At 38.8% G+C, this 25984-nt stretch overlaps 1 protein-coding gene across 25 annotated transcripts in view; it reads left to right on the plus strand.

The window, feature by feature from the left end:
• Positions 1–25984, plus strand: part of NRXN3 (neurexin 3) — a 1626608-nt gene that overhangs the window by 722327 nt on the left and 878297 nt on the right. For 13 of the 25 annotated variants that reach the window (XM_042468184.1, XM_042468325.1, XM_042468193.1 and 10 more), the window contains 2 exons: positions 4945–4971; positions 16144–16263. In XM_042468184.1, coding sequence (XP_042324118.1) covers positions 4945–4971; positions 16144–16263 — 147 coding nt within the window. The remainder of the gene's footprint in view (positions 1–4944; positions 4972–16143; positions 16264–25984) is intronic. The other 12 variants (XM_042468221.1, XM_042468259.1, XM_042468276.1 and 9 more) reach the window with 1 other exon arrangement.

A 25984-nucleotide genomic window follows, 5' to 3' on the forward strand; every position in this document is an offset into this window, starting at 1 on the left:
CCATTGAAGTCAGCAACTGAACACAGGTTTAGTAGATAGCCTGATGAAAAACTGCAATGAATCTAGACATTTTTGCAATGAATGACCGTGTGTATGTGTATGTGTATGTACTTCTTGTCTATGACATTACATTTATTTCATCAGTCATTTGTTAGTTATTTCCCACCATCTCTATTTTGACCACCCTCCAATGTTTAACCTACAAGCTTCCATAAATACAATGTGCCCAGAAGTGTAATTTGTTAACAGAGCAATTAGCCACTAAGTGTGAAACTAAAAATCCATTTTTTCTCTCTCATTAATCAAAACCCAGTAACAAATTTTGAGGGTTTTTTTTGGGGGGGGGGGGCGAATACCATTATATGGCAAAATAAGCCATCCCTCAAGCTTGGATTCCAATGCTGATAATACCTCCCATTAAGAATCAGATAATGGTAATGATTTCCATGATCCTATCAGAGTGTTGTGTTATTCCCTCCAGATCCTCTCCCACAGTTTTTGGCCTACAGTGGTTGGAACAATTATGTGAATTTATAAAGCATGTGTTTGGAGAACTCCCATTTCACAATATTGATCTGAAAGTTAGCAGTTCAAGCACTTGGCTGAGGTATTTTGTTCATCCTTGGTTTCATCCTTGGAACAAATAATCAGTAAAAAAAAAAAGTAAATGAGAATTAAACCAAGTTTGCCCCAATTTTCAAAATATACAACTTTTTAAAATACATAATATTTTATCACTGGAGATTATCACACAGAGGTCCTTCTCCAATCATTAAATCATCATTAAATCATGTTAATCATGAGATCAGGGGAAGATTATTGTGCCCTTATTCCATTCTTGTAAACAGTAATGGACCTGTCATTTGGTATTAACAGGAATTTCCATTAATACCAAATTATGCACCCATTACTGTTTATAGAAAGAACAAGAATGGGATAAGCATGGGGGCGTGTGTGTCGTAATCTGCCCCCTGACCATGCGATTAACATTATTTAATGGCAATTTAATGACAGGAAGAGGATGCTTGCCTCCCATGTGATAAAGTCCCCTGTCTTTAAAAATTTTCACCTAGAGGTTGGGGAAATCACAACTCCTTCAGCTGAGAGGTAATTAACAGTAACCTGCAAAATAAAAGCAAAGATTTAAAAATTTAGATATTGTGGGAAGCCTTTAGAATCTGCACTCCACATGGGACTCTAATGCCAGTTTGAAGAGTATTACACTACAATCCTATGTCTCCACAGATGTATGTCTCATTGTACTGAATAAGTCTTGTTCCCAGGCATGAATAGGATTGTATGAATAGGAGTGCAGCCTTCAAAACTGTAAACTGAAAAATGGTGAAGGCATGGCAGAATCTTTCCTTCATAGTTACAACACCAGCACTTAATGCTGGTACTCTCTGCATAGAATGAGTGATCAAGGTTTGTATATTTCTTACCTTGCCCTGAGTGGAGGTGAAGCATGACTATTTCAAATTTCTTCCTGCAGTAATGGATATGAATGCCTTTATTCTCTTCTAGCATTATGGAAAGTTTTATTAAATATTTCTTTGTTCACTTCCATTATCCGAATTCTCTTACCTCAGGCAGTGGGAAGAAATGCCAAAACCAAAGTCTGGTTCCTGAAATAAAATGAAGTGGGGGGAAAAGCCTAGTGGTTCCACATAGCACTTTAAGTGTGGACAGGATAAGAACACATTAAACTGCAATAGACTGAATCAGACCCCCAGTGCATGTAGCCCAATATTTGTCAACAATGTCTGGCAGCAGTTGTCCATGGTTTAAGGCCAGACTATTTCCAAGTCCTACTCAAAGATACCAAGGATTGTTTCTGTCCTGGTTGCATTATTATCATTTCAAATGAACACAGTCTTCATGATAAGGAAGTCTCTTCACAATATAAGAAACTGCTGTATTTCTTATTTGGTTCTGTCAACAGGCATAGCCCTTGTGCTGAAATGAAGAGATAAACCTCCATTAATTAATACTGATTTTATACAACTACACCATGCTCAACACAAGTGACCTTGTCCGATATTAGCAGCTAATTGGAATAAGGCCTGGTTAGTACTTGGATGGGAGACTTGAGAGTCTAGAGTACCACGAATGACTAGGTAGAGCAAAGAACATGGCTTGCCTGAAACTCAAGGGAATAATTGCCCTCAGAAATAACATTATTGAGCTAGGTCAGAAATGGGGGAAAAAAGAGGGCTGTATTCTCTACCTTGCAATAAATAAGTAAATATTTTTTTTAAAAAAAATACTTCTTTTGCCCCCAAAGTGCTATTGATGTGACAAGGAGACATTTTAACTATGTTTTTGGACCTTTTGTGGCAACAGGAAGTGAGTGGAAGCTACTTACAGTTTTTAAAGGCCTTTCCTAGGTCTAAATTGGCCTAGACTGGGCCCAAAATGTGATGGAAATGCCATAATTGTCCACTATTACTAGGAACAAAATGTGGAACAAATTCTGGACCAAACTGTAGGACAACTGCAGGACAAAACTCAGCCCAAAATGTAGGTCATTTAAGAAAAATGGAGGACTTTAAATGTCCTACATTTTGGGCTGAGTTTTGTCCTGCAGTTGTCCTACAGTTTGGTCTCGAATTTGTCCTACATTTTGTCCCTGGTAATAGTGGACAATTATGGCAACCCTAGTCCTGGGGGGCTTCAAATATGGTAAAAATGCCCTCCACACCCCTAAGAACATTTGGAGACATTTTGAAGCAAAAGCAATTTGACCCCCTATAGGCAACGCTTGCTTCCCTCCTGAGCTAGATGGGCCATAGATCTGACTCAGCATAAGGTAGCTTCCTATGTTCATACATTTAAGTTTATCACACAAGCCCTGGAAGCTGGAATGGGCCTGTCACGTTACAAAAGGGAGTGGGATGGGAATGGGAGGCGGCATAGAACGCATCTTACCACACAACAGAACACCGCCACTGCTGCTGGAAGTCCCCATTCTGTTCCAGATGCATTCCCCAAGGACCGATTTTCAGGAACGCTTTTTAACAGTTCCCGAAAATTGGCCCCGGGGAACGCATCCAGAACGGAATGGGAACTTCCAGTGGTGGGGGCAGCATTCTGCTGTGTGGTAAGATGCGTTCTATGCTGCCTCCCTTTCCCATCCCGCTCCCTTTTGTAACCCAACAGGCCTGTTCCAGGGTCTGTGCAATAAACTTAATTGTTTGGATTGAATCTCAAGCATATATGCTGAACATGTATAAGAAGGGGGCAATTATAGAAAAAATAAGGAGATCTCTTATGTTGTAGAATAATGCCCCCATGAAATAACCCCATAGAAGTCCAGAAATATATTATAATGTCTCCAAGGGAAAACAAGAGCTTGTCATGCATGTTCTTTGACTACATTGCTTGGTGAAGCATGTATAGCTCAGACTTCTGGGTTTTTTTCACAGAAAAGTTGCATCACATGTGATATTTATAGATATAAACCTCTGTGGCCTTATGGACGCCTGGACTTCCAAATTCTGACCAAAATTAGATTCTTGTAGTGTCTATTCCACCCCATGAGAGAGGCCATTTTGTTATTGTTTTTATGATTTAAGGGTTACATTTCTGCAGAAGCCCCCAAATAGCATACTATAGCATATTAAAAGGCAATTGAAAAGAAAAAAGGCAAGAAAAAGTTAGAGCTGCACATTACTCCATACGAAAGGCCCACCTAAATTAAATTACATTCAGCAGTTTCTAAAACATTGAAATATTAGAATCAAGGCATATGCTAAGGGGATCAAGGGTAACAAAACTGACAAAACTTAATTAAACATAACCACTGACTGTACTTCAGACAGAGATAGGAGCATGGAGGAAGGTCATCTTGGCTGAACTCAACAGATGCTAGTATCATGTATCCTTGACCCAGCCCACTGAGAGTTTTAAAGATGAAAAACAGAGTTTTCATTTGAATTTGGAAACAGATTAGGAGCCAACACAAAACAAACAATTCCAGAATTCCAGAACTGGAATACCATTAATAATTCCCATTATTACCATTAATAACGATGCCTTGCAGCATCATTCTGAAAATGCTGTACCATTCAATGTTGGAGAATGAACACCAAAATATGCTCAGTGATAGCCAGGCCTACCTTCTCCAGAAACATGCACAGGATATCAAACTGAGCAGAGCTACTTCTAACCCAATCACTATCTGGTCATTCAGAAACAAAGCTGGATTCAGAACATACAAAGATGGACACTCCAACTACTGACATCATATTAAGAATTATTGGGATCAGAAAGGTTCTTCCAGAACACTAAGGGAGGCCATACATGGAAATCATCTTTCACCATTGCTGATTGTGCTTCTATTGTTGGAGAACACATCATTCCACCCATGAAGCTGTCTTGTTTTAAATCATACAAATTCCAGGGAAATTTTTAAAATCCAATAGAGGAAGGGGATTTGAAGAAGGACTCTAACTGTATTTTTCCAGAATGGATCTGCATAGTGATCATAAATATTTTTGATGTTATCAGAGTTTAGGCTCTTGTTGGAAAATACAGAGGCTCCTGAGTAGGAACCAAAATGCCACTGTTTGCTACTTCTCCTATAAATGTTGGTGAATCATGTGCCATTAATGTCCGTTCCAGTATTACTCTGTGTATAAGTGTACCTATCCTTCTTTCACCCTACCCAGCAGTTGTGCTTTGTGGCCTGTTGTGTTGGTTAGATGTTGTTCAGGGAGTGGTGGACTGGAAGCCATGGTGGCTGCTCCACTCCTGCTGTGCCTATATGTTGTCTTTTGGTGGTGTCACCCTTTCCACATCTCTTAAGTGTGCATAAGAGCTGTGTCGGTTATACCAGTTGCTTTTTGTTTGTTTATTTTTAGTGATGTTGCCCTGTTTTTAATCTGCCGTTTTACTAACCTCTGGTTTATTGTTTTCGCTTTTTCCGTTCTTTTGCTAACAAAGTTGAGTTGACCAAAGCTGACCTGCAAGGTAGAGAAGGTTTTATTTCCATTGCCAGTTTGGACTGAAAGATACCTTTTAATGTAACCTTTGGTGCCTTTATATCTCTCTTTTTTCTTTTTGGATGCAGTCACATCTCTAAACCAAATCTATATGAGTTTGGGCTTTCCATAACATACAAGGTTGAAGAGTGGGGTGGTTAGGATCTTTGGGAGAAATACAAAGGTGTAGTCTGGGAGTAGCTTTAAGAGGTTTGACTGTATCTCATCCTAAAGTATCCATAACTGCATGGCTTGATTTCCTGAAACAAAGGTTTAACATCATAAAGATGGCACTTAACATCTGAATGCTAAAATGAAGGTTGGATCAGTCCTTCAGAGGTCTGAAAGGTTTGTAATCCAATCCTGTACCTGCTTACTTGGCTTAATGTCCCACTAACATATATGCAATCAACTTTTAAATAAGCATGGATATGATTGAAGTTTTATTGAGTGTATGAAGTAGTCAAGTTTCAGACAGAAACTTTCTTTCAGAATCTTTCAGAGGTTGTATACATTTCTGAAAACCAAAAGGCAGGAGAGGAAGATGAACTGATGCACAACAGTTTGGAAAAGAAGACTTCTTCTGAATTCCGCTTTTATTGATTTATTAAAATTATTTCCATACATAAGCTTGGTATATCAACAGTAACAGAGCAGAGACACTGAAATAAATTTGTCTTATGTTAGTCATGACTAATAGGTTCCACTGATTTCAGTGGATCTCTTAAGTATCACTAAATATAAATCCAACTCATTAATGCTTTTCTTCACTTTCCAAATCCTAGTTCATTTATTTTGCTTTCATTGTTTCTTATTTAAGGTTTAGTTTGCATATAGTAAGCTTCAAGTGTGAACAGGTTATAGTTTTAGGGAGCTTATGAAACTTTCATTCTGTTTTGAGCATTAGATGAAAAAGTGGTAGATGCTGTTGAAACATTATGCTTTTTAAAGAGGTATCCAATGATGTCATAAATACTCATTATTGATGCATATTGAGTCATTGGTATTGACTACCTGAGACTGCAAAGAAGGAAAGAAGAATGGCCTGCAGGAGACAATTTCTGTACAACATAAATGTCAACAAATACTAGACAAAAAGGGGGATACAAATGTTTCTTTAAAATTGGAAGTGTATAAGTGAGTTCACGAATTCCTGCTAAGAGGTTTAAACACTCATAGAAAGATTTTTTAACACAGTTAAAAAGTGAAGTGTGTGTGTTTAATCAGAATTGATTTCATTGCACAAATTGGGAATGGCAGGTTCTTTGTAATGATCTGAAAGTTTTGTTATAGTTTTCTTGGTTGACAAGAGTGATTTAGACATTGCATATTTGCAATACAAATTTCTCTTTTGGGAAAAACTAAATAAAACCATGAAAGCTTCATGAAGATGGGCATGTATGAAGACCCTTGTGTTTTAATTGCATGTACTGGAATTAAGAAAACTAATTCTTTCTTAATTTCATTTTCAAGGGAAGCAAGTAATATTTTTAGTAATTTTCTTCCTGCAAAAAAGTGTTTGAAAATTGTGTGGTTCTTAAAGACTACTTGCATTTCAGGACTTATTCTGTGCAAGATTCACATGTTTTTATTTTCATACAAAACAAAATTTTCTGCACAGAAAGTAGTACTTCTGAATGGTTGTTTTGTATGCAGAAAATGCTGTGATTGGGTTTTTCTCTTTAAAAAAAGATACACATATGGGTGTGCACACAGAAAACACCGTTTCCACCCCCAAAGAAAATGTTATTACCTGTGTAAAGAAACCACATATGAATTTTACACAAAAGAAGTTCTGAATGATTCTTGTCACCTTTTGAGAGCTCCCTGACAATCTAGAAACACAATTTTGACCATTCACCAAATATTTCCAAATATTTCTTTCCATTCCCAATTGAATGCTGTGGACATAAATTAGATTTTATTTTTATAATGTAATATGTTTCAAACCTATTCATACACTTTTAACAGTGTTATACTGTTAATTCCGACTGAGATGAATCTACTAACTGCTCTCAGTTTTGGTTTCATGAAGACTTGTTTAAGAAAAGAAATGCAGCAAGAAAATGAGTAATACACTTTATGCAGAAATCCATGGTAGAAGGGACCAAGCTTATGAAATAAAAGCATACTTAAACCAAATATGAAGCAACATAACAACAACTTTTATTTTAAACCATTTAAAAGAATAACAGTGGTGTCTGGTGATCAAAGAAGATGAAAAGGAGAGAAATTCTCTTTTCCACCAGCAGTACTTGTGTATCTGATTGGGATCAGATCATCAAAGAGGTATATTTTTTGGACTATAACTTTCAGAATTCCCAAAGCAGCAAGGCCACTGAGAATTCATTTCCCTGGTTCATAAATGATGACAGGTGCTAGCATATGAAACTTACAGATGGTGAGGCATAGAGCTGTGGCTTGAGGATATGTGCCAAGATGCTGCAGTTGGCCATAGATTCCCATCCTGTCTACATGCAATGAAATACATATGTGTAATGGACATACACGCCATTCAACATGGTGGCTATATTCTGTTTTCTTTGTGGATGATTGTTCTGGACATGAAATGGGCAATGTATGCAGTGGCCCTCGCACTCAATGATGTGCTTCACAGGGCCGCATGGTCCAGTGGGGACTGAGCACCACTAGATTTTGCCATAAGAAATCCAAAATATCAAGTTCTTCAAGATCAGTGCTGTTCTGAGGTTTGATCATTTTTATTAATGCTGACTATGACATGTTTGTAAAGTTTGTTTAGAACCCTTACCTCTTTCCTATGTAACAGAGGGAGATAAAAGTGCCAAACCTTAATTTCAGGAAACCAATCTTTGCTGTAAAGGCTTGGGTCTCCTAGTCCACACAGAAACTTCAAAATCTCTCAGAATCTGAGGGGCTGTTTTCTGTGCTGCTGTGACCTGGACAGTGGGGAGGTCTGGTGGAGAAGGAGTTACCACTATACCTTTCTAACACTCCACAGTTTTACTTGTTTATCTTCCTTCTTTTCCTTCTTCTTGTTTCCACTGCTGATGAATGTTGTATCTGTTTCCTTTTCCTCACACACTTAACTTCCCCTGCCTTTTGCTTTTCCTGCAGTCAAATCCAGACATATTCCCTTTTATGCGGTTCACTTTCTTTTGACTAGACATGCCACCTTTCTTATCCTGTTCCAGGCCTGGCCTCTGGGAGAATATTAGAGTGTTGTGAGGGGAAGGGGAGGTGAGGAGGGAAAGGTATGTATCTTTTTTATTTAATCCTAGAAAGCCCAGCTGTAACCAGGGAACTGTAACTCCACAGTGCATATTTAAAAACAGCAACAACATCTTTATCAATAGTCATCTGCTCAACACAGAACAATCTGATTCTGGAAGCTTTACCTATTTGGACTACAACTTTAGGAATCCCTCAGCCAGCATGGACAAAAATTTGGCTCCCAAATAAATGTGTATACAATTGCATTTCTGTGGCTGCATCCCATTCATTTCAACAGGCTTGGGCATACTTAAATCTGGACAGGCCTGAGTGGTTCACTGTGTGAATTATCTGTTTTTTCCCCTCTACCCTATTCAGTTAAGGCTGAAGTCCTATATAAAAGGAAAGTCTTTGCTGGCCACTGAAAAGACTACAGAGAGGGATCAAAATTCCCTTGGGATGGTGTGCCAAAGCCTGGGAACACCCACAAAGAAGGCCCTCTTCTGTGCAGCCATATGGAATGTGCACTCTGCATTGAGTCTGGGGAGTGGATGGGATGGAGAAAACGCCATCCTCCAAAGAGTGTAAGACACATATGGAGAGAACAGGGCAAGGTTATATGTGGATTTTATAATTAAGCCTGTGCTTTCCGGACCAGTCATATTTATGATCCTAATCAATTAGGGGCAGGATAGTATATATAACCTCGTGGCGTTATAGAACATATCAGTTTTGACTAAGCCAATTAGGGCATGGGTGGGACTTCTTGAATACATGCTTTCATCCTGTTTTGTCGGAGTCTTTTAAAAGATCACCAAGGATGAGAGAAGGATTTCAGGGATGTGTAAAATGGTTATGAACAGCTCCAACACTTGCTTCTATCAAGCATTGTTGTTTTTTTTAGCCAGATACCTCTGGCGGAGAGCCAGTGTAGTGTAGGGGTTTCAGTGGTAGACTATGACTCTGGACATCAGGGTTTGAATCTCGTTTCAGCCATGTAAACCTTGGTCAAGTCACACTCTCTCAGCCTCAGAGGATGGCAATAGCAAACCTCAAAGAAGATTGCCAAAAAAACCTCCATGATAGTGCTTTAAGGTCACCATATGTCTGAAACAACTTGAAGGTACACAGCAGCAACAACAACAGCAATAGAAAACATTGGTAGGTTCACAAACAGGACATGGAGTTACTAGTCCTTACATATGAAGAGATGAATTACCTCCTTCCCACTTTAGACAGTATATAATGTACAAATCAAATTGCTAAATCAGATCCATGTGCTCTCATCCTTATAATTTATGGTAAATTACCTAATTATGAACCTGTATATAGTGGCAGGTGATATCCTCAATCTAATTGAAACAGTGAATCCACTCCAGGTTTTAGTCCAAACTTTAAGAAGATGTCTGTGGTGCTAAACACTATCCCCCAAAATAGTTTCACCAACTTGGATAGCTCCTTTCAAGTTCAGACAAAACCTGGAGCAGATTCACTGTTCCACTGGTGTGGAAGACACCATCAAACACTGCTTTCAGATGTGTCAGACTGCATCCTCTATCATGCCAGCATTGTCAATGTCCACTTGCAGTCCAACATTTCTGAAGGGCAGTCTGTTGAGGAAGGTGCATCCAGTATTCAATCCATTCTCTGAGAGGTGCCAAAAAAAAAAAAAAAAGGTATGCCAAATTTTTATAGTCTGTTTAGGCTTTTAATAGCTGCAGTTAACACAAAGAGAGCATCTGCTTCTGACACATCACATATGCTTTTGTAGGGATGATAGATCAGATTGTGAAGTTTTGTTTTAGGTTGACAGTGTTTGAATCTTCCTTTCTCCGTCTGTCTTATGTGGACTGAAAAAACTGCTTCCTAAATGCAAAATATAAATACCAATATTCCTTTAAACAGTATGAGTGTGCAAGACATTGCATAAATCTGTCCAAGCAAGGAGGAAGGATTATAACTCAAAAAATCTCTCCACAGATCACTATGTATAAACAACTTTCCTTAAATTTTAATCAGGGATCAAATTCCTTTCACAATGAAGCATTAAGATTTTAAAGCTTTATGAAATGGACAGGATCTAGTTAAATGCATCTGAGAAAGCAATAATAAAAATAGAGCTTCTGACACCTTGTGGAGAGATTGGAGAAAGATGTTATTTCAAGCCATTTCTCCTTCCCAGTGCACATAAATTATGTATCTATTTTGCTTGCTTCTGCCCTTTACTGTTATCACTTAATGTGTATGAAAACAGCCTTGCTTGGTGTCTAAACCTCTAGTGGGCTTCTCATGCCATCTTCCAGGTAATCCTAATTCCTTGTGACATCCCTGTAACTCTGGCCAAGATTGCAGGGTTGCAAACAGGGGACTTGTGACGCCCATGAGAAACAGAAGCTTCAACAGCAGATGAACTCTTAGTCAGAAAGATCTGTAATACCCATGTAAAAATCCCTTGGTGAGTGCCAGAGCACTGAAGCAAGTATACAGTCTATAAACCCAAGATCTGTCTTCTGAACAAACTCTGCAAGTACAGCTGAGCTGTCTTTCCTTTTAGAAATCAGGAACATTTTCAGCCTTTGTAAGCTTACACTACACAGAGATAGATCTTTACTTAGTCTTTCTCTTCCCCAGGAATGATTCTAAACAGATCGATAATCCTGTTTTACACATGACTTTACACATTACGTATACACCTACAAATTCTTTCAAGCATACCCTATTTAGGTTTTCATGTTTATTCAGAGTCAGTTTGTACAAATTAGCCTATATCTTGTTGTTGTGTGCCTTCACATCATTCCTGATTTATGGCGACCCTAAGGAAAATCTATCATGGTTTTTTCTTGGTAAGATTTGTTCAGAAGGGTTTTTCTTTTGCTTTCCTCTGAGGCTGAAAGAACATCATTTGCCCAAGGGCTTCCATGGGTGAGTAGGGATCTGAACCCTGGTCTCCAGAATCATAGTCAAATACTTGAATTATCACACCACATCTATGTGTACTCAAGGTTAGCTTCATGGGTATTTCATTATAAGCCTGTTACATCCAATGTTTACAATTTCCTACAAAAAAATTTAAACACAATTTCAATTATTGCCATAAGCATCTTATCTGAAAAGTTGTTTTGTATAACACATCATCCATATATTTCTTCTTGCATGCCTGTTTCCACAAGATACACATTTTGTATGCAACTTTTTCCAACATATACATCTCTATATGCATTTATTGAAGAAAAGCTACACTGCCAAATTCAGAAAGTGAACTTTGTAGCATCACTGCATTTCAGCTATGTGTTAGTCCAAAAAGTGCAAATTAGACTAGTCCCCTTGAAAATACAGGCCATACTAAATTTCAGGCTTCTTACATACTTACAGTAGATGTTTTAATTCATGGGAGGCATTTTTAGTCATTTCCAGTTTTCAAAGACACCCCCCTCCATGGACTTTGAACTAGCAGGTAGTCCTCAGAACAGGGCTAAATGTCTTACTCTATCACCTAGGTAGCATATTTAGCTATTTGGAACCAAAAGAATTTGGCTCAGGGCTGTGTAAATTCTGATCTCAAGCTTGTAAAACACAATAGAAGTGAGTTAGACAGTGCTTGCAATGTACAAATGTACAAACATTAAGACACCCCAACAAACAAACATACCAAAAAAAAAAGGTCAACTGCTGTGAAGTGGGTTTTTTTTTCATATTTTCAAAGTTTATTTTCATTTCTTTGTAAAAATTGTTTTGTACAAAAACATAATCTCATTATTTTTGTGCATTTCAAACTTTGGCCATTTTTTTTTAAAAAAAATACCCAACTGAAAAAAAAGTCATTTGAAAATGTACAAAGAACAGCAGGGAGAAAACTTTTGAAATTCTACATCCTTAAGTGCAGCACAAACCAGTGGGAACAAGCCAAATAAGCTCATTTGATTAGACAGTGCCTGAGTCTCTCAGCAGCTTGCTCTGCTTCTGAAATAATAATAGTTATTATTTCATTAAACTATGCATCTGCTTCCTTAAATAAAGTAGTACCATGTGGATGTGCTATAGAGCTCCCACGTGTCCTGTGATGTGTCTGTCAGTTCTTTTGGAATTATGCTGGTTTTTTTGTTTTTCTGCATGCTGATGACTCCTGTGATTCACATAGATTTCTAAAGTACCTGAAGTATGCAGTGGTTTTCACATCAGCAGAGTGATGAATCTACTCTGGATTTTCACGCAAACTGTACAGGAGCAATCCAATGTGTTGAACGCCATTTTCAAAATAAGTTTCATACCTTAGATTGACCTCTTAAAGTTGTGACTACAACTTAGACTGGATTTATCACTCCAGTGATGTGGGAGCCACTACCAGTCACTGGCAAAACAGTGGAATCAGAGAATCATAGAGTTGGAAGGAATTGTAAAGGCCACCTAATATGTAGCTGAAGCCCTCCTGAGAGATGGACATCCAACCTCACTTTGAATACCTTATAAAAAGGCAAGTCTACAACACTGCTGAACAGCTCCTACAGTAAAAAAATTCTAGAGGGCATCTCAGATGGATTCTCATGCAGTAAATTAGCTCCAGCTACAGTCTAGAGCAGAGGAGAGCATGTGTTGATGACATTTTTGTGGTCCTCAACTCCCTTCAGAATCCCCAGATCAACCTTTTTCTGGCCAAAAGAAAGAAATGAAAAACTAGTCCTGGAAACCTCTGGGCCTAACAAGTTACCTTTGAAATAGGCTGCAAGTCCTTCTTATGGTGGTTAACATAACAATACCAGTTTTGAAAAACAGGAGTGAACTTCTGGTTATGATGAGGTTTTTGTTTTATTTTTCTGTAGGCCATGTGGCTCCAAAAATGTTCCAGGACATAAAAGTGGCCCATAAACCTGGCACAGTTGCCCTCCTCTAGTTTGAAGGGTGTGTGTCTGGATACTCAGGTGAATGTGGCAGTTCATTTCCTGGTAAAGGAGGTTAATATAGATTCAAGTGAGAGAATATCTGTTTTAGCCCAGCTGAACTGTTAAAGAGAGAGAGAGAGTATGAGAATGAAAAGGAGCAAGAAGGAAAAATCCAATGCAAGAGCAGCTTCTTCTATAAGCCTGGAGCACCCACTTTTTCCTGCTATAATAGCCTCCTCTTTTGATAAATTTACCCTGGAGGAATGTGTATGTAAGCTGGGCAGATGGTAGTACTGTTCTTACCTGCAGTGTTCCTCTCCTGAGGCTTATTACATTGGATCTCAAATTGTGAGAGAATATCTGTTTCCTTTACCCTATGGCATATTAATATCCTGCAATACAACTACCTTGCAGTTGCCACTTGCTTTGGTCTGTCAGAACCAAAGAGTGCTACTGTTACTGCTTTGTAGACTAAACAGTCTCTACACACAAACACATAGACATGCACACTGGAAGCTGTTCAGGAGATATCCTGAAAGCCCTTATGTTCCACAAGCTTCTAAATAAATAAATAAATAAATAAGTGGTGTTCTGAAATATCTGTAGAACCTCATTCTTGTTTCTGAGGTGTACATGTGTGTGACTTGGTTGCATTCAGGAGACCCCCCCCCCCATGAGAGGGAAACTACACTCTGTTGTAGATACTTGAGGAATGAGAATTTTCTGTATTTGGGAAGAAGTTTTACTTCCACCCTGATTTTCCTGAGTGTAGCTTTTAAAAAGAGGCTAAATTAGGAAATCTTCTTTCAAAAGCTGAAATTCGGCAAGCGAAGGTTATCTACTGCACCACTTGAATACTGGGAAGAACAATCTCCCCAATCTTTCAGTAGAATGACACTACTACAGAGGAAGTCCAATGAGGTGTTGAATGTAGAAAGTGTTTTTGAAATCTTTTGTTTCAAAGTTAGTTGTGATATCATGTTGTTACTGACCTTGAAATAATCCCCTAATCTCTTTGTTTTAGCATTTTTAAAAATCTTACCCTTGAACTACTATTAGATATTATTATTTATTAAACTTTATTTCTAGAGCGCTGTAATTATACATAGATATCTATGTTCACTGATTCAGATTTGCCCTTCCGTTTACAGAAGGAACTAATATCCCCTTCATAGTCACTTGGGGTCCCATCCGGGCAGAAAGGCAGAATGTAAACAAATTAAAATAAAATATGGTTAGATCGAGGTGGAGGGGGACCTGCAACATTTCCTATGTGTTCAAGTACAAGCTGTTCTAGGAGTGGTGGACCAGATAAATAATAAATTAAATATGGAACACAGTAATAAGCAGCACAAAAATATTCCTGTCTGAACCCATTTTCAACCCTGCAGATTCCAAGGGATTAATACCTGGATCCCATGCAGTTGTTACTCAAGTAACACATAATATATTAATTCCAGCACAAGCATTGAGAGATTCGGGAGGTGATTGGGGAAGAAAAACAAGCTCCCTGTTTCATTTTTTGGGGAAGGGAAGCCTTTCCCCCGGAAAAACAGAAGTGGACTGCCAATAACTTACAGGGTTTTCTGTGACATATTTGACAGTCCATAGAGTCCTTGGAGGGCTCTAGGGCAAATACCTGGGTCCCCGAACCAACACAGTTGTCCATCCCTACACTAGAAAAATAAGGAAAGGAAGGAGGCCAATCCCTTTGTTATCAAACAGCCCATAGTATGTCCTATATCGTTCTGGAAATAACATCAACTCTCCAGAGCACTTTTCAGAAGATATACCTGCTAGTACAGGTAAAAATTACCTCCTCATTTGCTTCAGAAGTATCTTGTGCCTGTAGATCTACTAAAGGGAACTCTGAATCCAACTCATTAGGTTTCCCATTCCTCCGTTTGGTTTTTTTTCTCCCTCAGTGGCATATCAGATGAATTTATCTATTGTTTTATGATGGATATGTGAACATTGCTGAGAAGACAGAATTGTATGTTTATGACTCTTCTCTATCATTAGTTCACCCAACACACAACCTTCCCTCTGTTGATGGAGAGTGGTGTTCATTTCTCTAGTCTTTCAAATCTGTTGAGTTTTGTACAGCAGCAAAATAAACCATATTATAGATGACTAAACTTAACATTCCACAGTAGTATAAGAGAGATAGGAAAATTCTGATTGATAAAAGCTACTCATACATTATGTCCAGATGTTACACTGCCTTGAATTAGGACAATTGTTTCTTGCTTTTCCTGGAATATCCATGTCTTGTGCTTCTCTAGTTAAAGATGCAGGGCTGGATCACAAATTCAAATATTAGTGGAGAATAAAACATTATATTCTTTACTACAAGTACACACAAAATGTTAATTGAAAAGTGAATCATCTAAATGTAACTGGCTTCACTGTGGCTTCTGGAATCCTCAAATCTGCAGAGGGGTTACCAAAACCAACCACCAATGCAGATCTACGGTTCTTGTATCTTTGGTGGAGCAAATGCTTAGAGGAATGTAATGTGGATGGGGTTGGGGGAAGTGGTATATACGAAAGTATAGAAAAAGAGGTGTTGACATTTCATTAACTTTAACTCACCATTTTACTTTCAAAGAGCATTTCAAAAGGCTTTGGCTGAAATTGACACAAATGGTCTGTCACTCCTTCTCTCATCTTCCAAGTAATCTTGGAGGATTCAGAGAACTCCATGTCCCATTCCAGCCTTGATGAAAAACAAGTAGAGGGAGGCAAATAGTAGACCACGTAGAGGATCAGGCTGTAATGGGCTTTCATACTTTGGAGTGCAAACTTGAGTTATTATGAACATTTCTTCTGAGCCTGCCTAAGAGGGAATATGCGACCTTTCACACCTTCCTTCTACTGTGTGCCACAACTCTTTGTTGCTGAGTGTGCAATTCTGTGTCTTCTATGTGTCCTGAATTTTTTGTTGCATGTCTCTGAAATGGAAACGTGTTTTGATTTCCTTTTCTTCCTTGCTGCATGATGATGGCAAGTCACGGTTTATTTTTATGACTCTTTTCCCAATGGCTACTCTTTGTTTTTTGTTTTTTTATTTCCTCACTACTGCATCTCAGGACCAAGCACCACCTGTCAAGAAGATTCCTGTGCCAACCAAGGCATCTGCATCCAGCAATGGGAAGGCTTCACCTGTGACTGTTCCATGACATCATACTCTGGGAACCAGTGCAATGACCGTGAGTAGCTGCTTTTCTAAATAGAATTTTATGGAAAGATCTGGAAGTCCTTGGTATATGATTTGATGTATGATTTGGTAGCTTAACATTGGACATGCAAACTAATCTCAGAGCTGGCTCATCAGCTTCCTAGGAAACTAGCTTTAAAAGACAGATTATTTGAAGAAAGGGAAGCATAATTATTTTTTCTTTGATCTGATATGAAAGTGCTTGAGTGCATTCTGTTTTCATATTTAAAGACAAATGAAAAGGGAGTTATTGATGTTCTTTTTATAGCAACCAGATGGAACTGTATGTGCTAGACAATAATCAGAGCTTTGGTAAATGAAGTACAGTCACTTCTTAGTTTTTCAGCCACAGCATCCAGTTCTTAGTCTTTTGTAAGTGCGTGCAAAAGCTGAAAAGTTATCAAAAGGAACTCTTGAAGTTCTTTGGTTCTATAAATGCTGTTAACAATGGTCTGTTTGTGCTGTGCTCTTGTGCCAAGCAATTTAGGCCACTTCTTCGGCTAATTTCTCAGCATGGTGAAATAGGTAACTTATTTCCCTATATGGTCACTGCAAACAGAAGCTTTCCTTGTTGAACAAGGCAAGAAATGTAAAATATACACCAGAATGAAGATATCTTGTTTGCAATATGTTGCAAACATAGGATTCCTCACTGTTTGTCATTTTTTAAAGTAGTGAAAGGAGGTGAAGGTAAGAAGTGAAAGGTGTTAAGGAAGTACTTAGACTCTCTTTCCGTTCTGATTTTCATCTGCACTCTATCTTTCTGACCACTTTTTCTGGCAGTTGCAATTGTGAAAAGGTGTAGAAAAGAACTCGTGGTAAGGGCAGTAGAAGGTTCTAGTGTCATTGGGACCATACATCCTTTCTGGACTTATTTCCAAACTTTAAAACAGCTGTCTCAGATTCTGAAGCAATTTTGGTGATAAAGTGATACATTCTAGAGTGTTTAAGGAGCTACCTTCCTCCCTGGATAGAGGTTGAAGAGGGAAAGCAGCAAGCAGATGAAAGGCTTAAGTACCACCTTCCCACCCTATTCTTTATCTCTGAAGAAAGCCATTTCTCCCTCACTGATTTCCAAATTAGCTGTAAATATAGCATTGTGAATTCCACCTTTGGTTTGCTGTTGGACAAGCAGCTCATTTCGAAGGGAAGACATTAAACAATTTCTAGTTTTTCATAAAGGTCCTCACTAGATTCAGTTAGAACCAGGTTAACATTTCACATGTTAATAACAGAGTGAGTAGACATTTCTAAGTCATTTCATATGGTGAATGTTCAATTTGTGTGCACTAACATTATTTAACTGTATCAAGGAGAGAAATGTTGCTTTCAGATACACATGACCAGGAAAGATTGTCCACATTTTGATTCTTCACCAGATCAAAAATTAATTTGAGAATGGGAACCTGGTCTACATACACATCAGCTTTGTGTGATGCCATTCCCCACTCCCAGCCTATATCAGTTTGACTGCAGGTGAAAGATCACATGTTGAATTAATCTCTTCTTTAGAAAACTGGCACATTGAGGACAAAACTGCCCTAGAAGTCATCTTACTGACACTTTGGCATTCTCTGCACTCACTTTTAGTAGCTTTTTTTATAGGGAAAGGTGTAAATAGCCCCCTGCCTACTGTTTAAATGGTATATTTTATAGATGGGAGCAACAATATTGCCCACTGTGTGTTAAGCTGGCTCTGGAAACCCAAACAAATTCACTGGAGACAGATATACCCCAGTGAGCACAGAGGCATTCTTCCCTTCCTTTTATGCATAGATTCACAGATCACTCATAGGTAGGAAACAGAGCTAGATTTGGCTGGAAAGGAGAAGCAGATGCATTTGCTCTGTCCTCTTTCTCTCCCTTCCCTTCCAGATTCTTTAGCATTCCAGTTATGACTCCTTGTAAAGTGCTTATTAGTCCACTAGTGGTTTTTTTTTAAATATGGGCATTTCTATTGTCATTCTTAGCATGCTTTTTAACAAATTACTTTATAAGGCCAACATCATATAGGAATTGTAACCTTAGGACCTATAAATCTCTCTTTCAGTAACTACTGCAGAGAGAGGTCTAGAGGGATTAATGACACCATGTTCTTCACTGCTTCCTAATGAATTGGGACATATTGTGCCAACATGTTGCAGCAACATGCACTGGCACTTACAAATCAGGCAGGCTCCATCGTATCAGCAAAGCAATTTCAGGGCTTATGATCAGTGATTCTTTTGCAGTCAAAAATAATCATATGGTGATTCTGGTACAGCAAGTGGATTGATGTGAGGGAAGATGACTAAGGGCTATTTCCAGTGTTTACAAAGTATATCATGAGATACATGTCAGATATTGAAAGGCTGTATAGTAAAGGCTATAAGTATGCCTATTTTATAAAGAAAGTGCTGAAAAACTGTAAAGACAATGTCACAGAAAAACTCAGGAAACCACTTGTATTAGCCCTGCTGATATAATGAAGTGATCGAGGATCTGGTTCTAAGAAAAGTTTCTTATATTTAATGAGTAATGCCCAATGGGGCCCTCACTAACACAAGGCAAAGGAAGCCTGAAAAGGCACCCATTGTGCTATTGTATTCTTAATGAAGATTCAGAAATGATGATGATGGGCAGATGCCTTTATAAAGGAGCAGGAAAGGTAAGTCCATGTGGATCACTCTGAACTTTTCCAGCTGGGATCTGCAAAAGGTATGTCCTGTCTTGTCTTGTTTCTGTTAGCATTTGCTTCGGATTAAACTATGCATTAGTAATTTAATATTTTAAGCAAAAAAAGACAAAAAAAGACAAGCCTCTGTCTGATTCTCATGTTGGATGCAGTCTTTCCAGTATTGTTACTGATTGTACCCAGAGCACTAAATAAAGAGGCATGACACAAGAAATTGAGTAAACTAGGCCACAGTAGTGATATGTCAATTAGTAATCTTCAAGGAGGGGTACTTGTGTAGGCAATCATCCCAAAGGAGCTTCAGGCTGAGTTCACACAGACCTATCTCAAAGAGGAGACAACTGTATATAATCTCCTCCTTGGGTCCACTTTCATGCAGGTGTGGGGATCTCCCATGTCTCATACATCTAGTGCCTCAGGATTCTGAATGGGTGCAGAAAGTTAGTTCCAAAAATGATTCCCTGTCCCTATCATAGTTCTGCAGTGGGTTTGCCTCCCAACCCCTATATATCTGGAAGTCAAAACAAAAAATCCCAGAGGCTTACTTGACTTCAATCCTCAACCAACAGAGGCTGTGGCTGAGGAAAGGCCATGTCATGCCTCCCTCCATCCCAGGCACAATTTTGCCCATTTCTTGATACTCCTAGCAGGTATGCATCCTTCGCCTTTTTCTGCCTTGTGGACCACAGTGACTGAGAATCCAAAAGAGGTGCATGTGTTGTTATTCAAACGTAGAGGGAGAAATGTCTTGTGAAAACAGTCTAACATATTTTCTAGTGAGGAGTATGTCTTTTCTTCCAGACCAAATTTTAATCTACTGGCTTGACAAGCTAGGGCATTCTGATGGGCCATGAGATGATACAATTCTTGAGAAAATTTGTTCTGCAAAAATGGACCCTTATGAACTGCATAATCCAGATATATGAAGCTATTAAGCAACACTGTTAAGTGAAGTTTTGTAATGCAAGACTGTGCATCTTAACATGGTATATTCAGATTTTCAATAGCATCTGGCTCCTTCCCTAGTTATTCTAGTCTTGGAACTTCCTTGTGCTGTGAACACAAATTGGTCCTCTTACATGAGGGGACCACTTATGTGAGATAAGGTAGGGAGTAGGAGTGTGTGTAGTGGGAAATTGAATATATATAATCTTTGAGATATTAGCCAAACTGCAGAATACTTCTGCAGGTTTGAAATACCCTGGCACAATCTGCCGGCCTAATATCGCATTTAGACTGAGAACGGCTACAAAGTAATGATTTTTAGACTTACTATTAAAGATTGGAGCATATATTAACATGGATAAAATCTAGAAAATATGCAAAAAACATGCAGATTCTCTTCCATAGATGTAAACGCATGTACAAGTTACAGAGAAGCAGCAGGGTCCAAATATAGAGTAGGGAAAAGAGGATGTCTATGTAAATGTATTTGTCATATGTGCATAGCCCAGATATATGGATCTTTTCATTTAGTTTGTGAACTGATTTATAATACATTCTACAATCTTCATAGATGCAAATAAATAATACATATGTAAATACAGTACCGTAATTGGGAAATAGTGTTTAGAACACAGTTTAATATATGTTTCCTACCTTCTTCCCCCCCCCCCCCTTTTTTTTTTTTTTTTTTTTTGGTTAATGTTGAACCCAAGTGGAGTACTGTATTAAAAGAAACCATACTATCAGTGCCTGGGAATTCTTTTTCTCCCCTTTGTAACAGATCACCTGTTTGCATGACAGTTTTATGAAAACAGTGCAACATATGTTTTAGACTGATTTCTGATGAAAATGTTGTTAAAGCTTCTGGCTGAGAATTTATTAGTTTTTCTTCTTGTTTACTGTTTCCCTCCCCTCAGATGCTCAGATTATAGGTTGTAATACAATGATGGTTTGCATTGCTAGAACAGAATTTTCATTCAGCCAACGGAAAAATCAAAATGTGACTGTCTTTTTTTCTTGTACCCAGATACACTTTTATGCTGGATTCCTTCCTCAAGGACACTAAGGACCTTATCACACGAGGCACTTACCGCTGCCCCAACATTGCAGAAGTGCCAGAGGTGGGGTCACCCATCACACTTCTCTAATGTAATTGAGGTTTTTCGCTTTCCTTCCATCACTGAAGCGCTCACAGGCAAGCCTGGAGAAGCCATTTTTTGAATAACAGAATATCCCGTTATTGAAAAAATGGCTTCTCCAGGCTTCCCGGAGAAAGCTTCAGCGACAGAAGGAAAGCAGGAAGCCTCAATTACATTAGAGAAGCGCGACAGATGATTCACCTCCGGCACTTTCTGCAACGTTTGGGCAATGTTTGGGCAACAGTAAGTGCCTTGTGTGATAAGGTCCTAAGAAAGTAGGCTGTTTTAATATTAAGTCTATGGTGGGACTGTCATTACTTCGTGGTGTTGTCCCATGTTTTATCAGTAATATCTGACATTTTATATCAAGTCAGTCATTGAAATTTGTTATATTTTATGCCAGTGTCTCCTCATATCATGTCAACTGACATTCGTATTAGAAGTACCCACTTGATCTAGGTCAGGTATACAAAGAAGATAGTTTCAAATTTAGTGGACATGATTGTTAGAACATGCCTTTTCCATTTTGAATTGTTTGGGTGGGCTACAAAACAAATTGGTTCTAGATGAGCATTAGGTCTGGGATAGATGTGGAATATGGATTCACTGTGGAATCCAATTGAGACTCTATGTTAACATTCAAAATAGCCTCAAGCTGTAGTGCACTGGATTAATATTAAGGCAGCCTAGCAAGGCGTAGGAATATCACTGACTTTTCCTAGGCCATGGTGCACATACCTTGAGGCTATTGGCATCTTCCAGTGTGATGAAAGATCAATTACATTGTTTAATTACACAGTTTGAAAGGTCCTGGAACATGAAGGGGCAATCTATACCTCCCAGCCACAGTAAGTTTTAGTTCAAATGCTCTTTGGAGGTCAGAATTACACTTGAGAAGAATTTGGCAACAAATCTCAAGGGGAATAGTGTGAATGCCTTCTGTGTTTTACTACACAAGACTGTCCATTTCATAGTCTTCAGTACTCTTTTATTATCTTTCTGCTACATTTATCATGTCAGAAGCACTAATCCTCTTCCACCCTGGTTTGGAAACCCTCCCAACTAACTTGTGATAGGATTCAAACTGAGACAACACCTTTTCATAATCTTGCCTGTTGCTATCAAGGGCAATTACTCTATCCCTGGACTGGCTGACCTCTGTAATTCCATTGCCAGTGTATTTCAGCTTGATTTACTTTACAAATCCCCCTTTTATTGCTGGTGTTTAATTACCACCCACTCATTTCTAATGTGCTCAACTTATTACTTATTGATACTGAAAGCAATAAGCATGGAAAAGTTCTGGCATGCAGGAAATAAATTTGCAGATGCTTCATTAACGGTGTGTGAATAAACCTGTTAGCTGCTAAATTTTATCCAGTAGTAGTCTCCAGGGCTGTTCATAAAACTGATGAGAAATATCCAGTTTACTTGAAAGTGATTTAATTCACATCATGTAAATTAAGCCTTAGCAGAACATGGCACATTTCTGCCCTATTCTCAATCTTCTTTGGTTCCTGGTTCCTCTGTTCCTGTTACTTTCCCTTTATCTGGCACCACTGTATATCCTTTTCCAGTAAGTCAGGACCTAGATGATTTTTGGGTCTGTTTGCCTACCTACATATGTATCTACCTACTATTTCTTGGATTGGGTGTGAAAAGCCTCCCTAAATCATCTGGGGTGTGAAAGGATAAATTTCTCTGAAAAGGTTGGGTAGTGGTGGTGACGCCATTTATCTGAGTTAACATTCCTAGGTGTTTCTTTTCTTTGCTCTTTTACAGTTGTCAGGGAAGGAGACATTATGCATTGTTCACAGTGGTACAAAGCATTTCCAAGAATTTCCCATTGAGCACACATCCCAGAATGCTATGGGAAAGGGCAGGGGATTTACTGACATTAATACTTCCTAGAATGTCTTTACTCATACAGTATAGGAGAGAGCTTTGAGCCTCCTGTTGGGAAATGTGACAGATTATACTAGTTCTCTAAAAGAGAGTTAATAATGTGGTAGGCAGAAGCTGAACAAATAACAAGTCTACTCTGTCTCATAAACAAAGTCTAGCAAAGAAAGAAATTAAGTCTAATCTTCTTAATGAGCTATATATAGCGGGACCTTGGTATCCATGGGGGATCCATTCTGGAACCCCTCACAGATACCAAAATCCACAGGGCCTCAAGTCCCATTGTCCCCAATGATGGCATGTGCATGCAGCCGCACCACCACTAGGGACAGCCCCTGGTGGTGTGTGCACACGGCCATGCCGCCATTAGGAACAATGGGACTTCAGGCAGATTCTTAAATCCATGGATGGTGAGTCCATGGATGGCAAGGTCACACTGTATAGTTTTGCTCATAAATATGTGTGCATAATCAAGAAAGGTTAATCTTCTGCAAGAAGAGTTCTACATGATATCAGGAAAGCTGGAACATCTCACCTAAAGATAGTTTTACCACAGACTTCATGGAGGAGAGAGAGAGGGAGAGAGCAGTGAGGGCAGATGAGACCCTAGAACATAAAAGACAGCTATGTGCTGCAGGAAGAGAGTGGGTGTAGATATAAAAACACAAAACAAACAAGAAGTGGTCATGAACATGCGGTATCTAAAGTCCTAGAAAGTGGCATGGTCTCCAAATACCACTGAGAATAGGCATGCAAAACATACTAACTCCAACAGCTCTGAACAGTGCCAACCCTGAAAACGGGGCAGGGGGGGACTCTCAGTCATCATATCAGGATAAGTAAGGTAAATGTCAGCCTCCATGGTCAAGCTAGTAAATTTTCTCCCCCCCCGCCCCCCCCCCCCAAGAAATCGGTAGAAAACAGGTACCCTGTTTGAAGGAAAGAGTTGAGGGAAACTGGTAAGTAGATTCCAGATCAGCCTTAATTCCCACCAAATCTGGGTAGCCAAAAGAGTTTATATAATTTTGGGGGAACATTATGTCCTGACCTTTTACCTGTTGCTGTACATTACTTCTAGAATGGAAGCAGAAGGGGAAAGAGGAAAACTACTGTGGATTTTTAAAAATACCTCTGGAGAAGTATTAAAGCTGGTTTGTCAGTCTTGCTGTAATGCCCACTTTGCCTCCTGCATCTTTACAGCAGTCTTTAGAAAGCAGCATGTTTTTCACATGCTCAGCCTCATGTGCCAAAGAAAAACCATGGCTTCCAGTATTCAAGTAGCCTGAGGGCCATCTAAATTCCTCTCATCAAGCATAGCAGCATCTCTCAGCAACTGCAAAGCCTTTGGCTGGAACATAGACCAAGAGTTCTTTTGGAAACAAGTCTACTTGACATAAGCCCTATAAATAATGAGGATTAACATCAGAAAACACTTCTTTTTTCCCCCAGAAAAATGTTTGTCAAGAGGAATTGGGTAAAGCCTCCTAAGCTTGCTTAGTACTGTAGATAAACCTGATTCCCAGTTTGGAATGGCATAGGAATAGCTTTTGCCAGTTTTTTGATGCATGGCTCTCAGAGCTTTGCTGTGAAATGTGAAGCATGAAATGGAGGGTGTCTTCTGCCACCTTTTGTAACGTATCTGAACAAAATGTATCTTCTTAGGTTGGCTGGAAACGAACTGTGATAAACCTGCTGCACATTTTAGGACTACTGTGAGCCAGTGCTTAGTGATTCCTGTTAAAGTCATTCTCTGTGCTCTTCTATGATGCATTGGTGATATCAACAGTAGACTATAGACCAAGCTGGAGGAGGGATCTTACCTGCTGTTTTAGGATGAAGTGTGGCATCCCTATTCAATGCATGTGGTGCTCTTAACTAGCTTCAAGCTTTCTACTTGAAGAATAGTGATGAGAGCTTACCATAAGTGAGACGGGCACCCTTTCTGGCCATGGTCACCCACTGTCTTTTGGGTTGGCTATGGTCTCAAATGCACTGCTTGATACACAGATGTGGAGGGGTGAACTGGTAATCCCAAATTCAGAAGAAGAGGGAAGAGGATCTGGGTTGTTAAACCATGATCTCGATGGAGTTGGACAGTGAATACATTTTACAGAACATAATTGCAACACAGTGTCAAGGAGGACTATGGAAACTGAGCAAAAGTTTACTCATTCTGAGTAGGAAGAACTGCCCTCATTCTGGTATTGTTGTGATCTCATTATGTAATCACATCTAGTCGGTTGCCTTGTGTTGTCAAGAAGCCTAACCAGAGGGATTACAGTTTTCTCCCACTATAATTCTGATATGGCTTTGTGGCATTGTCACATAGATAACTTTGATTATATATATATATATATATATATATATATATATATATATATACATACATACAATGATACAAAATTCACATCTGGGACATTACAGTAAAGTAGCCCAATGTGCTTCTGCTCTATACCAGTATAGATACTCTGCTCTATACTTTGTCTATGCAAATTACTAATGTCTTCCCCCCCTTTCTAGAACACAACATTCACAAAAAGATGGGATGATTGTTCACAAAGACATGAATACCTCACTAGTGCTACTCCCTTTTTTTTTTTTTTACAAAGCAACAATTGTCACATTTCCCATTATTGTACATTTTACAGAAATGTTCAAAAACTACTGGCAAGAATGTGCCAATTTTCTCAAGACCATCAGAAAAATTATGTGACCTCACAGCTGCTTGCATCAATGAGAATATGAACTTCTCTTGCTTACTTTGCCAGGATGAAACAAATAAAGATTTATGGCCAGAATCCTGTTGTTGTGCTACATGCTCATAGGTGGGCTTGGATCTGTAAGAAATGGGATTGTGAATATGTAGAACGTCTATATCCAGTAGAGAGCTGTTGTTAAATAACTATATAGCATAGCTGTCAAAGGGACCAATGCATAATGGGACTGAAGTGAATTGAGTCCTATGTGCTACAGTTTCTGATGTGCAGACTGGGTATCTCCATACTATTTGATACTCTTGCTGGTGTCCTGTTACACATTTTCACAATCCAGTA

The sequence above is a fragment of the Sceloporus undulatus genome, chromosome 1 (assembly GCF_019175285.1).
Source record: "Sceloporus undulatus isolate JIND9_A2432 ecotype Alabama chromosome 1, SceUnd_v1.1, whole genome shotgun sequence".
In the NCBI taxonomy this organism is placed as follows: domain Eukaryota; kingdom Metazoa; phylum Chordata; class Lepidosauria; order Squamata; family Phrynosomatidae; genus Sceloporus; species Sceloporus undulatus.